This window comes from Argentina anserina, chromosome 6 (assembly GCF_933775445.1).
Source record: "Argentina anserina chromosome 6, drPotAnse1.1, whole genome shotgun sequence".
Taxonomy (NCBI): Eukaryota; Viridiplantae; Streptophyta; class Magnoliopsida; order Rosales; family Rosaceae; genus Argentina; species Argentina anserina.
Window position 1 is genome coordinate 24,307,864 of NC_065877.1, and position 12,467 is coordinate 24,320,330.

Here is a 12,467-nt window from a genome sequence, read left to right on the forward strand (position 1 = left end):
CAAACCCGGGTGACACTTTTGTTTCCGAGACCAGAGTTGAAGATCACGAAGAGGCTGAAGAAGAAGGTGACATTCAAGGTGAAGCAGAAGCTCAAACTGAAAATGAATCAGTTACAGTTCCAAATCCACAAACTAAGAGGTATCCTAGTCGGACTAGGAAACCGAATACTAGGTTACAAGGGTTCGAAACTTACAAGCCTCGACATGCAATTGGTAATGCTGTGTATCCAGATAAGGTAACAGCTTCTCATTATTCCTTTTTAATCAAATTGCATGATGTTGTTGAGCCAAAGTCCTTTGAAGAGGCTAACTCCTCTCCGGTTTGGAGGCAAGCCATGCATGATGAGCTTAAGGCCTTAGATGACAATAAGACATGGAGTATTGTTAATCTAACTAAAGGTTATAAAGTTGTAGGTGCAAGATGGGTGTACAAAAGTTAAATTTCACTCAGATGGCATTGTGGAGAGGTGTAAAACACGGTTAGTTGCGCGGGGATTCACTCAATCATTTGGAGTGGATTATAAAGAAACCTTTGCTCCAGTGGCAAAGATGAATACCGTGCGTGTTCTCTTATATGTTGCGGTTAATTGTGGCTGGTCATTGTCTCAAATGGACGTGAAAAATGCGTTCTTACATGGTGAACTAGAAAAAGATGTCTATATGAAATTGCCTCCAGGTCATCCTCAAGCATCAAATCCTGGAGTGGTATGCAAGCTTCATAAGGCAATCTATGGATTGAAGCAATCTCCTAGAGCTTGGTATTCTAAACTTAGCTCAGTTCTTTCTACTTGTGGTTTCAAGAGAAGTGCTGCAGACTCTTCCATGTTCATTCGAAATGGTCGCGCTGGGAGACTAATTGTTTTGGTGTATGTGGATGATCTCATCCTCACTGGTGACAACGCAAAAGAGATTCAAGCTCTCAAACAAACTTTGCATGCTACATTCTCCATCAAAGATCTTGGAGCATTGAAGTACTTTCTTGGGATAGAAATGGATCAATCTACATCCGGTCTATTTCTGAACCAAAGAAAGTATATTCTTGATCTTTTGGCAGAGGTTGATATGGTTGATAGCAAGCCTGCTCATACTCCTCTTCCTTCGCTCATCAAGATGGAAGAAGCTAGTGAACTTCTCACAGATTTGTCCTCTTATCAAAGATTGGTGGGAAAGCTCATCTATCTTACCATCACTCGTCCGGATATCACTTACGCTGTGAGTCTTGTAAGTCAATTCATGCATGCTCCCACTCATTACCATTTCAAGCTTGTTAAACGTATTTTGCGATATCTTAAAGGCTCAGTCACTAGAGGAATTTTCATGAAAAAACATGATCACTTTAAACTTGAAGGTTACACAGACTCGGATTGGGCAGGTAACACACTAGATCGAAAGTCTACCACTGGCTATTGCACCTTTGTTGGAGGAAATATTGTTACATGGAAGAGTAAAAAACAATCAGTGGTCGCACGGTCCAGTGCAGAAGCGGAGTATAGAGCCATGGCCTCAACAGCTTGTGAACTGATTTGGCTCAAGACCTTGCTCATGGATTTGCAAATCTCTTGTGCTGAACCTATCCCCTTGTATTGTGATAATCAAGCCGCTATGCATATTGCTGTCAATCCTGTGTTTCATGAACGCACAAAACACATAGAAGTGGATTGCCATTTTGTGCGAGATCAGGTGCAATCAAAGACTTTGTCAACAGCCTATGTTAAATCGTGTGATCAACTTGCCGATATTTTTACCAAGATCCTTCCCTCGGCACAGTTTGAATGTTTATTGTCCAAGCTTGGCTCGAGAGCTACCCTCGATCCAGCTTGAGGGGGAGTGAAGAGAAGTGCTGTTGTTTCAACCATTAATGCTGCATTGTCTAATCAGCAGCAAGTGCAGCAGCTGTTGCTTGCAGAGCAAGCCAGCTGCAATCTCAACAATCTCAGTCCTTTTTCTGCTAAAATCGGCTGATTAGTGACCTTACAATATTTAGCTTCTCAATGTATATCTCCTTAGGTTTTACCTGCTAGGTTTTTAATCTCGTTTTAACCTAGCAGTCTTTATCTAGTTCTAGATGTTCTATTTATTCTTGTATTCTCTTTGTTGAAGTGTTCAAGAAATATACAGAAACATTCAAGCCATTCTTCTTAACTCTCTTCATATTTCAATACAATCCTATTACATAGCTCACTCACAAGATAAATAGAAGTAAAAATATATATGAAATGAATATATCCAAAACCTAGGATCCCAGATTGTAGTTAGAGTGCAGGCAAGTATGTATAAACCCTACGGTAAAACACAAGTACGTACGTGTCTCTTTCTTCGAGTAGGCGGAGTAGCTGGTCCTGGTTGACATATTGGCCTTCAACTGATCACGTACTAGTAGCTGGGAACGTTAGGGTTACTTGTTGTTTGCTGTTTAATAAAGGAGACTGGAGTGCATGCAGCACTTGATTAAGAGAAGCCAATTCTAATCTAACTCTTCTCCTTTGGTCTGACTCCCATTTTCATTTTTTTTTCTATATAGGTAAGAAACAACAGTGTGATTAATCGGGAGATTTTTAATTAGGTAACCGGATGTTTGACATATAGCCATATACTTATTTTCATGAATTTCTTTGAACGTTGGACTAACATGTTGGATCATTCATATTCCTTATCATGAATTGCGAAACACGCGTTATGCAGTTCTTATTTCAATTAGTACTACCAATGCGTCAGGTCAGGTACTAAATGAACTTTGCATGCAGAAGAATTGTATTTGGAATAAATTAGGGCTGATTGAGCGTCTTTAGGCACTAATATCTAATTTATATATGATTCGTTCATGTACGTACGTACAGGCGGAGCAGATCAATATATATATATATATATAGATTTTCTCAAATGCGGAGGTCCGCACCAATGATTTTGGTACGGATTTCCATCTTTTTACCACTTTTTGATCGAATTTTCTCATCTCCACCGTCTCATATCTAGATAATATTGTGTAGATCATCTCTGCAAATTTTCAGCCAATTTGGTAATCGTTAAGGCCCTCAAAATCGAATAACAAATGGACGGACCGAATTCTGTCGAACCGTTACCGTTCATATTTTTAACAGAAAAACGCAATTGTGAGGGCCTTAACGATTACCAAATTGGCTGAAATTTTGCAGAGATGATCTACACAATATTATCTAGATACTAGACGGTGGAGATGAGAAAAATTGATCAAAAAGTGGTAAAAAGATGGAAATCCGCACCAAAATCTTGGTGCGGACCTCCGCAGCCAAGAAGGGCTGTATATATATATATATATATATTCTCAGATTGCGGACATCCGCACCGTACGGCGCCGACTAGTACATACGCACTCCCCTCTTTCCGGCGCTCCTGTTTGTGCCGGCTGGAGCTGCAGCGCCGGCCGGAATCTCGAAATCTCTGCACGGTACCCAGAAATTTAAAATTTTGAGATTCCGACCGGCACAGACAAGAACGCCGGGAGGAGGGGAGTGTGATTGTGTTGATCGGCGCCATCGTTGCGCGTCGCCTATTTGGAATAAATTAGGGCTGATTGAGCGTCTTTAGGCACTAATATCTAATTTATATATGATTCGTTCATGTACGTACGTACAGGCGGAGCAGATCAATATATATATATATATATATATAGATTTTCTCAAATGCGGAGGTCCGCACCAATGATTTTGGTACGGATTTCCATCTTTTTACCACTTTTTGATCGAATTTTCTCATCTCCACCGTCTCATATCTAGATAATATTGTGTAGATCATCTCAGCAAATTTTCAGCCAATTTGGTAATCGTTAAGGCCCTCAAAATCGAATAACAAATGGACGGACCGAATTCTGTCGAACCGTTACCGTTCATATTTTTAACAGAAAAACGCAATTTTGAGGCCCTTAACGATTACCAAATTGGCTGAAATTTTGCAGAGATGATCTAAACAATATTATCTAGATACTAGACGGTGGAGATGAGAAAAATTGATCAAAAGTGGTAGAAAGATGGAAATCCGCACCAAAATCTTGGTGCGGACCTCCGCAGCCAAGAAGGGCTGTATATATGTATATATATACATATATATATATATATTCTCAGATTGTGGACGTCCGCAGCTGAGAAGCTCTTATATATATATATACAGTCTCTATCTAGAGTGAACCTTCACTCTGAAATTACAGTGTGAAGTTCCAATTTTGACACACTTTTCGGTCAAATGTTTTCACTATAAGTGATTCAATATTTAGTTATGTTATTTAAGATCATCTCAACAAAGTTTCATCCAATTTGATAATGGTTTGAGCTTTCAAAATTGAGATTTACACGAACGGTTCACATTGAACAGTTTTAATTCATTCATTGATTTAATCTAATTTCGATACCTTAACGATGTCCGAATTTGATAAAATTTTGTAGAGATGATCTTGAATAACGTACCTAAATATTGAATCACTTAAAGTGAAAAAATTCGACCGAAAAGTGTGCCAAAATTGGAACTTCACACTGTAATTTCAGAGTGAAGGTTCACTCTGGATAGAGACTATATATATATATATATAAGGGATTCTCTCACAATATCAAATGCACTGCATTCAGCAGTACAGTTCAGTTTATCCAAGCGACGTCAAGAGTGAAGACTGAAGAGTTCTCAATGAGGGAGAACCAGTAAGATTATTGATGCCATGATCATTTGCTAGTGAAACTAAACGCGAGAGACTCCAAGATATATATTATCCTACGCTTCTGCAGTATTAATGAGGGAATTAAGTGGCTTTACGTCATTACGTGGCTATATATAATTGATACAACTAATTGTTTTGCTGGGAATGGATGGAGAATAGGTTTGATCGTTTGTATATATCGACTTGATGGTGAAGTTTATTCTTGAAATTAAACACGATAATTAAAGTTTATCGCATATGTAGTTATTTACTAAATTAATACTGCTGACGCTACAAATTAAGGTCACATAGCAATGGTTTGATGGTGCCTAATTAGTTGCCAGCAGAAGACAATGTCAAGATTAATTTGTCACAATGGAATAAACATCTGTAGCCAAATACAGGGCATCATGGAAAAGACCAAATGCCAAGATTTATCTGTAAGTACCAAATCCATTTGATTGAACTATTTCCTATACAAAATAAAAGAAAGGAAAGAAAAACCAATGAAACAACCTAGATTAATCCAATACCAGTCTTTTTCTGTACATGTGGCTCTATTTTCATTGCTTGTTAGACTAAAGCTCTAGATTTTTCCGTGACGTTTCATATGGTTCTTAAGTCACTCGGTCCATTTATGGAGGCTGGACTTTAGAAGCTGCTTTGACTTTGCACTTCCGTATCCTGAAGAAATTTGAATATACTCGAATCCCAATTAAGCTTAACACAACCTGGAGAGAGAATGATTCATGTAATGACTGTTATATACGAGACTACTAGACCAGAAATTCTCAGAGCTCTTACGTTTAGAGTGAACAAAAAAATGAAATCGATGGCTATAGTAGAAAGGATTATACTTGTTTGTATTTTTTGCTGCATACTGTTGATGAGGCCCTCTGAATCTCAGTCAGATACTTTAGCACAAGGCCAAGAGCTCGAGGATGGGATGCAGCTATTTTCAGCGTCTGGAATTTTCAGGTTAGGATTCTTCAAGCCTGAGGATGCAAGTAACTCTTACTTAGGTATATGGTACAACAGATATAATGAGAAAGCAGTATGGGTTGCCAACCGAAACAATCCTGTTCTTGACAATTCTGGAGCCCTTATAATTGATCAGTATGGTAACATGAAGATTTCACAGAATATGGTAGATGATATTGTACTATATTCTGTTACAGAAGCAACCAATACTAGTGCTATTCTACGTGATAGTGGGAACTTTGTGCTTAGTGAGTTGAACCCTGATGGATCTATTAAGCAGGACTTGTGGCAAAGCTTTGATTATCCAACTGATACACTTTTGCCTAAGATGAAGTTGGGATTTAATAGGAAAAATGGCCTCAACTGGACTCTCGAATCCTGGAGAACTGGAAATTTGCCGAGCATAGGGTCCTTTACATTCGGTTTGGACCCGAGTGGTGTTAAACAGATGGTCATTTCTTGGAGAGGAAATCTGTACTGGACTAGTGGATCTTGGCACTCTTGGTGCTTCAGCCTTACAGATGAGTTTTGCAGTAACTACAAGTACAACTTCAGCTACATATCAAATGAGAATGAAACATACTTGAGTTATTCAGTTGATAAAGGTATCACTATTTTCCCAAGGCTCTGGTTAAGTGAAGAAGGTGAACTCAGAGGTTTCGGGATGGATGCCATGTTCACAGGAGTTTCATGCACTTCTTCCACCAACTCTACCTTGAAAAAAGGGTGTGTTGAGCAAATGCTACCAGACTGCAGGAGCTCTCAAGACAAATTCGTGCAAAAACTTGGTGTCATGTCTAATAGTGGAATCAAGCTTGCGAATGACAACATGACTCTGATAGATTGTTGGGATGTTTGCTTCAAAATGTGTTCTTGTCTTGCTTATGCTTCTACAAAAGATGATGGCACCGGCTGCGAGATTTGGAAGAAAGGGGCAAGTTTTACAGAAAACAATCTGGGTAGTCTGAGAGAGATACACATCCAGGAATCCAAAGGTAAATTATCTACATTTTATGAAATTGGTTAATGGCATGACATTATGGTGTATATAAGAACAAGCAGTGAGTACATGAGTAATGGACTATATGATATATCTAGGATTGAGACACAAAGTGTCTCATTCGACATGCATCAGTCCATTGTTTGTTCTGAAAATTTCTGCATGCCATGCATCATGTAAACAACAATGACACAAACAACAAATTTTTACATCATTACAATTTATTGCATATTATGCAAAGTCAGAAGCAAGAAATAGCAACACTTGGGATAGGAAAGGAAGTAAAGGAACAGACTGATGTGGAATAACTAAGGCAAAGCCAACCTTTTAACTAGAAGTGAGAGCTTTTTCATTACGCTAAGATGTTCAAGAGATAGCTTATGAACTATTAATTTGTCAATGCAGTGAAGAAGTGGTGGATATGGCTACTGATTTTGGTGGGGGGAACTGCTCTTTTTCCACTCCTTTGCTCTTCTTGCTATGTACTATGGAAAAAATCAAAATCAAAAGGAGACTCACAAACAATGGAATACAATATGCTTTTATATGAACTCGGTGAAGGAAGGAAACACCAGAAAGATGGTAACAGAACCAATAATGAGTTGCAGCTATTTAGTTTTGATACCATTGCTACTGCTACCAACTGTTTCTCATCAACTAATAAGCTAGGAGAAGGCGGATTTGGAACAGTTTATAAGGTACAATTTCTACTATAATGACATAATTTGTCTATTTTTCTTAAGCAAGAAGATACTGAGAAGATAAACAGCAGTGCGTATCTGTGTGTAATGGTATGATTACAAGCTAATCAATTAAATTTGAACTAATGGTGTATGATTACTTGTATGATTTTAGGGAAAGCTACTTGATGGGAAAGAAGTTGCAATAAAGAGACTTTCAAGAAGCTCAGGACAGGGGCTGGTGGAGTTTAAAAATGAAGCTTTGCTTGTTGCCAAACTCCAACACACTAATTTGGTGAGGCTTTTAGGATTCTGCATTCAAGGAAACGAAAAGATGTTGATCTATGAGTACATGCCCAACAAAAGCTTAGATTTCTTCCTCTTTGGTAGGCCCTCCAATATTCAATCGACATCTTTTGTAGAAACTATTTCTATTTCTAACTCCCGCCCTAATAGGATACTTTTATATAACATTTTTCTCTGACAGATGCTCAAAGAAAAAATGTCCTAGACTGGAAGAAACGCTTCAGCATCATAGAGGGGATTGCACAAGGAATAATCTATCTTCATAAATATTCGAGACTAAAAGTGATTCATAGGGATTTAAAAGCCAGCAACATTTTACTCGACAAGAATCTAAATCCTAAAGTATCAGATTTTGGCATGGCTAGGATATGTGGGTTGAATGAGTCAGAAGAAAACACAAATAGAGTTGTTGGAACATAGTAAGTACTCACCTATCTGTTTGCACTTTGCAAATGTCCAAATATTTCAAATGCCTAATAGTCCTTTTGGTATCATTGCAGTGGTTATATGTCTCCAGAATATGCCATGAAAGGCATAGTTTCCATAAAAACTGATGTTTTCAGCTTTGGAGTGCTGCTGCTGGAAATCGTAAGTGGTGAGAAGAATAACAGTCACCATTCAAAGTACCAACTCAACCTCATTGGATATGTGAGTACTCTTGTTCAAAGAACCTATTCATCATGACAGCATATATCTGGCTAGTATGTAACGAAATTTAACTCGGTCCTATCTATCTGTTATTCTGTATCAAGAATAGGGTTTCACCTAACAAGACAACAAACCTATTTGTTTTAGGCATGGCAGATTTGGAATGAAGATAGAGGATATGAGCTAGCAGACCCAGGATTAGGTGAATCATGCCCCATTACTGAAGTTCTAAGATGCATTCATGTGGGTCTTTTGTGTGTACAAGATCATGCAGATGACAGACCAACAATGCCAGATGTTGTTTCCATGCTTTTAAATCATAGCATTCTATTACCTTCTCCAAAGCAACCAGCATTTTTTATAGATACAGTTGAAAAAAAGTTTATAGAGACATCTGGAAAAGAGGCAGAAATTTGTTCCACAAATGATGTAACTATATCAGTAATAGAAGCACGATGAATGCAGTAATAATTACTAATTGCTGTTCAATATGTGAATTCTTTTCAGAGATGATTAATAAATGGTGAAATGTGAATGTGCAACAGTTCAAAACATATATCAGGTTTTAGAAATTTTGTCAGGGTCATCATATAACCAATAGGTTCTCAAGAGAAAGAACTTACTGTAAGTAGCTTTCTTGCACTCGAACATCAGTAGTGTCTACATTTGGTCCTTCCAACTACCTACTGCAAAAGGAGCAAGACCCGTCATAAGTTCAATGACAAAGTTTCAACAAGGTTGCACTTCTACGATTTTACATCACTTCTGCAAGGGAAAAAAGGAAAAGAGCAAGAGGAGACATCTGCTTTTGAAGGAAAGAAGAGAAAGTCCTGTAAAAGTAAGACTCGCATGCAACATCAGCTTTGCCTAGTGATTATGACCATTACGTCTGATGCCATGTATACTATTGCAATTTTAATTTGAAAATCTAGCTATGATCTTTAAAACACCGAACAGCAGAATGAAACCAAATAATTTAGCAAGCAAGCAGAACGTAGAAAGTACTACCTCTCGACACATAAAACCAATAAGCTTAAGCGAGCAAAATGGTTTCATATCCAAATATCATCCCATATTGATCTTCACCAACTCCCTGCATATTGATTTTCCAAGATGGAGCAAGGTGGGATATCAAGATTCAAGAGATCCACATCCTTAATGTTTTACCAAGTGAAAAGACGACACTGCTTGTCAATACTTTCACTGATTACAACAGCTAAAAACCGGCTTTGTGACTTGTAAAATTGGCCCTCTTTTTTTTTTTTTAATCACACCAGCAACCATAGCCTGACGTCCTCAGTATCCATGAGAATTGAGGAATGAATCCTTCCTAAATAGGAAGAAGTTCACATAGAGTTGTACAAAAACATCAGTTAGTAACTGCAGGTCTGCCAGACCAATTTCATCTCTGGGTTTCATTGTTGTACTGACTCCAATAAGACCTCCAGGAACAGCAGTTCATACTCCTCGTCGAACAAGGAAACCAGTCTATTGAAATGGTGTGCATTTGAAGTTGTTGTTCATTCGTTCTTGTCCTTTTCAACAATCTATGGGTGAACTGCAATCAATTGTTTCAGTTTCAGAACACCCTAGTCCCTTGACAATGGATTCGACCCAACACACTACCTCTGAGGTGATCAATTTCATACATTATTTTGACGTCAAAGAATAAATGATCGTCATATAAGGAAGTAAGGTCAAGTCTGGAATACTCACTAACTACATCCATGCTGCGCTGGAGTTGAGCAACAGTTGGCTAATTTATTGAAACTCCATCTTTTCTGCTTCACAATGGCACAATTCTCACCAATATCTACTTTATTTTGGAGAATAATTTCTTTGAGACGCATAATTTCAACAGTGGCAAAATGCTTTGTTTGGTGCTGGAAAACTTCCCCAATAGCTTCAGCTAGAATTATGGCTCCATAGATAATGGAGACACCATTGATCATAGTTGCCATCAGCATAGTTGGTCATACACGGTGGATATAGCTAATTAGCTATGATTTTGTAGGAGAATGCAGTACAAATAACTTGTACAGGGGTGAAATCTAGATATGTGGGTCTCTCTGCGCATGGACGATCACTGTCTATATCATGCCTATATTTACAAGTTAATCATTAATATTTGAACCAATTCATTATTACTCGGGAGGTTTCTTAATTACCCTAACTCCAAGATTAAGATAAACACTGATACGCAAGAGGTAGCAGTAAAAAAAGCATTTAAGAAGGCTTGGGCTGAAGGAGTTCAAGAATAAAACTACACTTGGTAGCAACGGCACCAGAGAATAAATTTTCACTAGTCCTGTATTTTGTTTTTCCCAACTTACTGAAATTACCGTTTACGAATGAGGCAGAAGCTGATTAATCAATGGCCTGAGAGGCAAATAAATGTGAATGAAATAACTAAACGTACCATTCATTGGGATTTTTTTGTGTCATCAATCTCATGAAACTTCTGCAATTGCAATGACAGCAGCCAGCATCCCATTGACATCCAGTACATCGTACACAACAGCAATCTCAATAAAGTGGTGCTTCAAAACACCTACTTCAAACCCATCTTCGCATCAATAGATCACAATCCACAGTAAAGATATTTAAATTTGCAAGAACAGAAAGAAACAGCTAACCAGATAATTAGTAAACTGTAATTTTTGTCCAAAATGAGGTATAAGAATTTTTACAGGTCCTATAAGCTATGCCGATGTTTCTAAGTTTCTAATCTATAACATATCGTGAAAGCACCCTTACAATCAACCTAACCTGTGTTTCGAATGTTAACCAATCTCATCAAAAAATATGTCAGTAGTTCTATGTTCTTCATCAGTAAGATTTGACATGGCATTCGTGACAAAATTAAAATAACAACCTCCACAGTGGAGGTAACAGAGGCTATGCAGTTCCTATCACCAAGCAAAAGTATCAAAACTCATCCCTCATATGCTTTTCCTCCCAATGAACAAACAATTTAAGCAACAGGCATGAAAATCCATGTCTTCAAACTTGTTGACAGCGACTGGCAACTGCGAAGGCACTGAATGGAACTGGGAAAAGCATTTCACTAGAAAAAATAGGATAGCTTAAAGCACTGAGATTACTCAGATTAGTTTCTGAAGCAAAACATTTACGACAGCCTCCATATAAATCAAACATTCAACTCCAAATTCACCCATCGCAAACATTAAGCACCCGAAATCAAAAGCAACGAATCAGGCGAAATTGGATGATACAATATAACTGGCATTAGATATATGAAATCTGCATAACTGGTCCAAAAAGGTAAATTTCCTTTTTAAAGTCAATATCCATCCATAAGCTCTAAAACCCTAAACCCCAAAAACCACCTCATTCACTGTAAACCCAGATAAACGGCGGCGGCAACGCCGAGCGCGTACACCCCAATCGCGGTTCCAACAAGGTCCTTACCGGACCTACTGGCAGCCCCCAAGCCCGCAATCCCCGCCACGCCGATCGGGACCCGAACCATCAGGTCCTTCCGAGCGTTAGCGACGACGGCGCCGGCGAAGAGCTCGACGGCCCACTGCTTGAACTGGGGCGACCGGAGCGTGGTCTCCGAGTCGGAGTCGGAGCGCGTGACGGCCCGGAGAGCGGAGTCGACCTGGGAGCGAGTCGGGGGAGATGAGACCCACTTGAGGACGAGAGGGTGGGGCGCGGCGTCGTCGTGGAGGGTTTGGTAGAGGTGGTCGGAGGCGGTGGCGAGCTGGAAGGGGAAGACGCCGTCGAAGCCGTGCTCGGTGAGGGAGAGGCAGTGGCTGAAGGTCGAGTTGCAGGCAGAGTCGAACTCGGGCGAGTTGGATAAGGAGGACTTGACTCGCTTTGACGGAGAGATTCCCATCTTCTAATTCTACTTCTCTTTGTGAATTTGAGGTTTTGCGGAAGAGTGAATGTGTGCTTTTATGTAGTTTTGAAAATAAAAGGAGACTGTAAAATATCAATAAGCCCCTTGATTCATTTCAGAAACCAAAAAAAAAGCAATTTTTCTTTGGCGCACTCACAGCACGAGACATATACAACACTGTTGACACGCGCTACTTTTTGCGTACGTTATTCTTACCGAGAAAATAAAGTCTGAATATAACGATACTGTCTACTTTTTTTAATTTTTTTTTTGAACTGGAATTTCATTCAATAGGGTAAATGTAAGTCAATAAGGTTATTACATATC

At 38.9% G+C, this 12,467-nt stretch overlaps 2 protein-coding genes across 3 annotated transcripts; one reads left to right on the forward strand and one right to left on the reverse strand.

Annotated features, from left to right (window-relative positions):
• The first annotated feature begins 5,406 nt into the window (after positions 1–5,406).
• Positions 5,407–8,937, forward strand: LOC126801089 (G-type lectin S-receptor-like serine/threonine-protein kinase CES101). Of its 2 annotated transcripts, none has more exons than XM_050528544.1 (6): positions 5,407–6,636; positions 7,047–7,339; positions 7,497–7,707; positions 7,809–8,046; positions 8,128–8,275; positions 8,423–8,937. In XM_050528544.1, the coding sequence occupies exons 1-6, from the start codon at positions 5,415–5,417 to the stop codon at positions 8,732–8,734; spliced, it is 2,424 nt and encodes an 807-aa protein (XP_050384501.1). In that variant the 5' UTR covers positions 5,407–5,414; the 3' UTR covers positions 8,735–8,937. The 2 variants fall into 2 exon arrangements, with proteins under 2 accessions (XP_050384501.1, XP_050384502.1); XM_050528545.1 differs by having other exon boundaries at positions 8,128–8,328; positions 8,423–8,544.
• A 2,056-nt stretch (positions 8,938–10,993) lies between these two features.
• Positions 10,994–12,151, reverse strand: LOC126801111 (uncharacterized). Its single transcript, XM_050528570.1, has one exon. The coding sequence runs from the start codon at positions 12,135–12,137 to the stop codon at positions 11,631–11,633; it is 507 nt and encodes a 168-aa protein (XP_050384527.1). The 5' UTR covers positions 12,138–12,151; the 3' UTR covers positions 10,994–11,630.
• Positions 12,152–12,467: the final 316 nt, after the last annotated feature.

What these genes read in the sequence shown, in the direction of transcription:
- LOC126801111 (XM_050528570.1), bottom strand. Translation starts at nt 12,137, where the DNA reads ATGGGAATCTCTCCGTCAAAGCGAGTCAAGTCCTCCTTATCCAACTCG.
- LOC126801089 (XM_050528544.1), top strand. Translation starts at nt 5,415, where the DNA reads ATGACTGTTATATACGAGACTACTAGACCAGAAATTCTCAGAGCTCTT. An exon ending in GATTTGGAACAGTTTATAAG is followed by an intron (nt 7,340 to 7,496) that starts GTACAATTTCTA and finishes GTATGATTTTAG; the next exon opens with GGAAAGCTACTTGATGGGAA. An exon ending in CTTAGATTTCTTCCTCTTTG is followed by an intron (nt 7,708 to 7,808) that starts GTAGGCCCTCCA and finishes TTTCTCTGACAG; the next exon opens with ATGCTCAAAGAAAAAATGTC.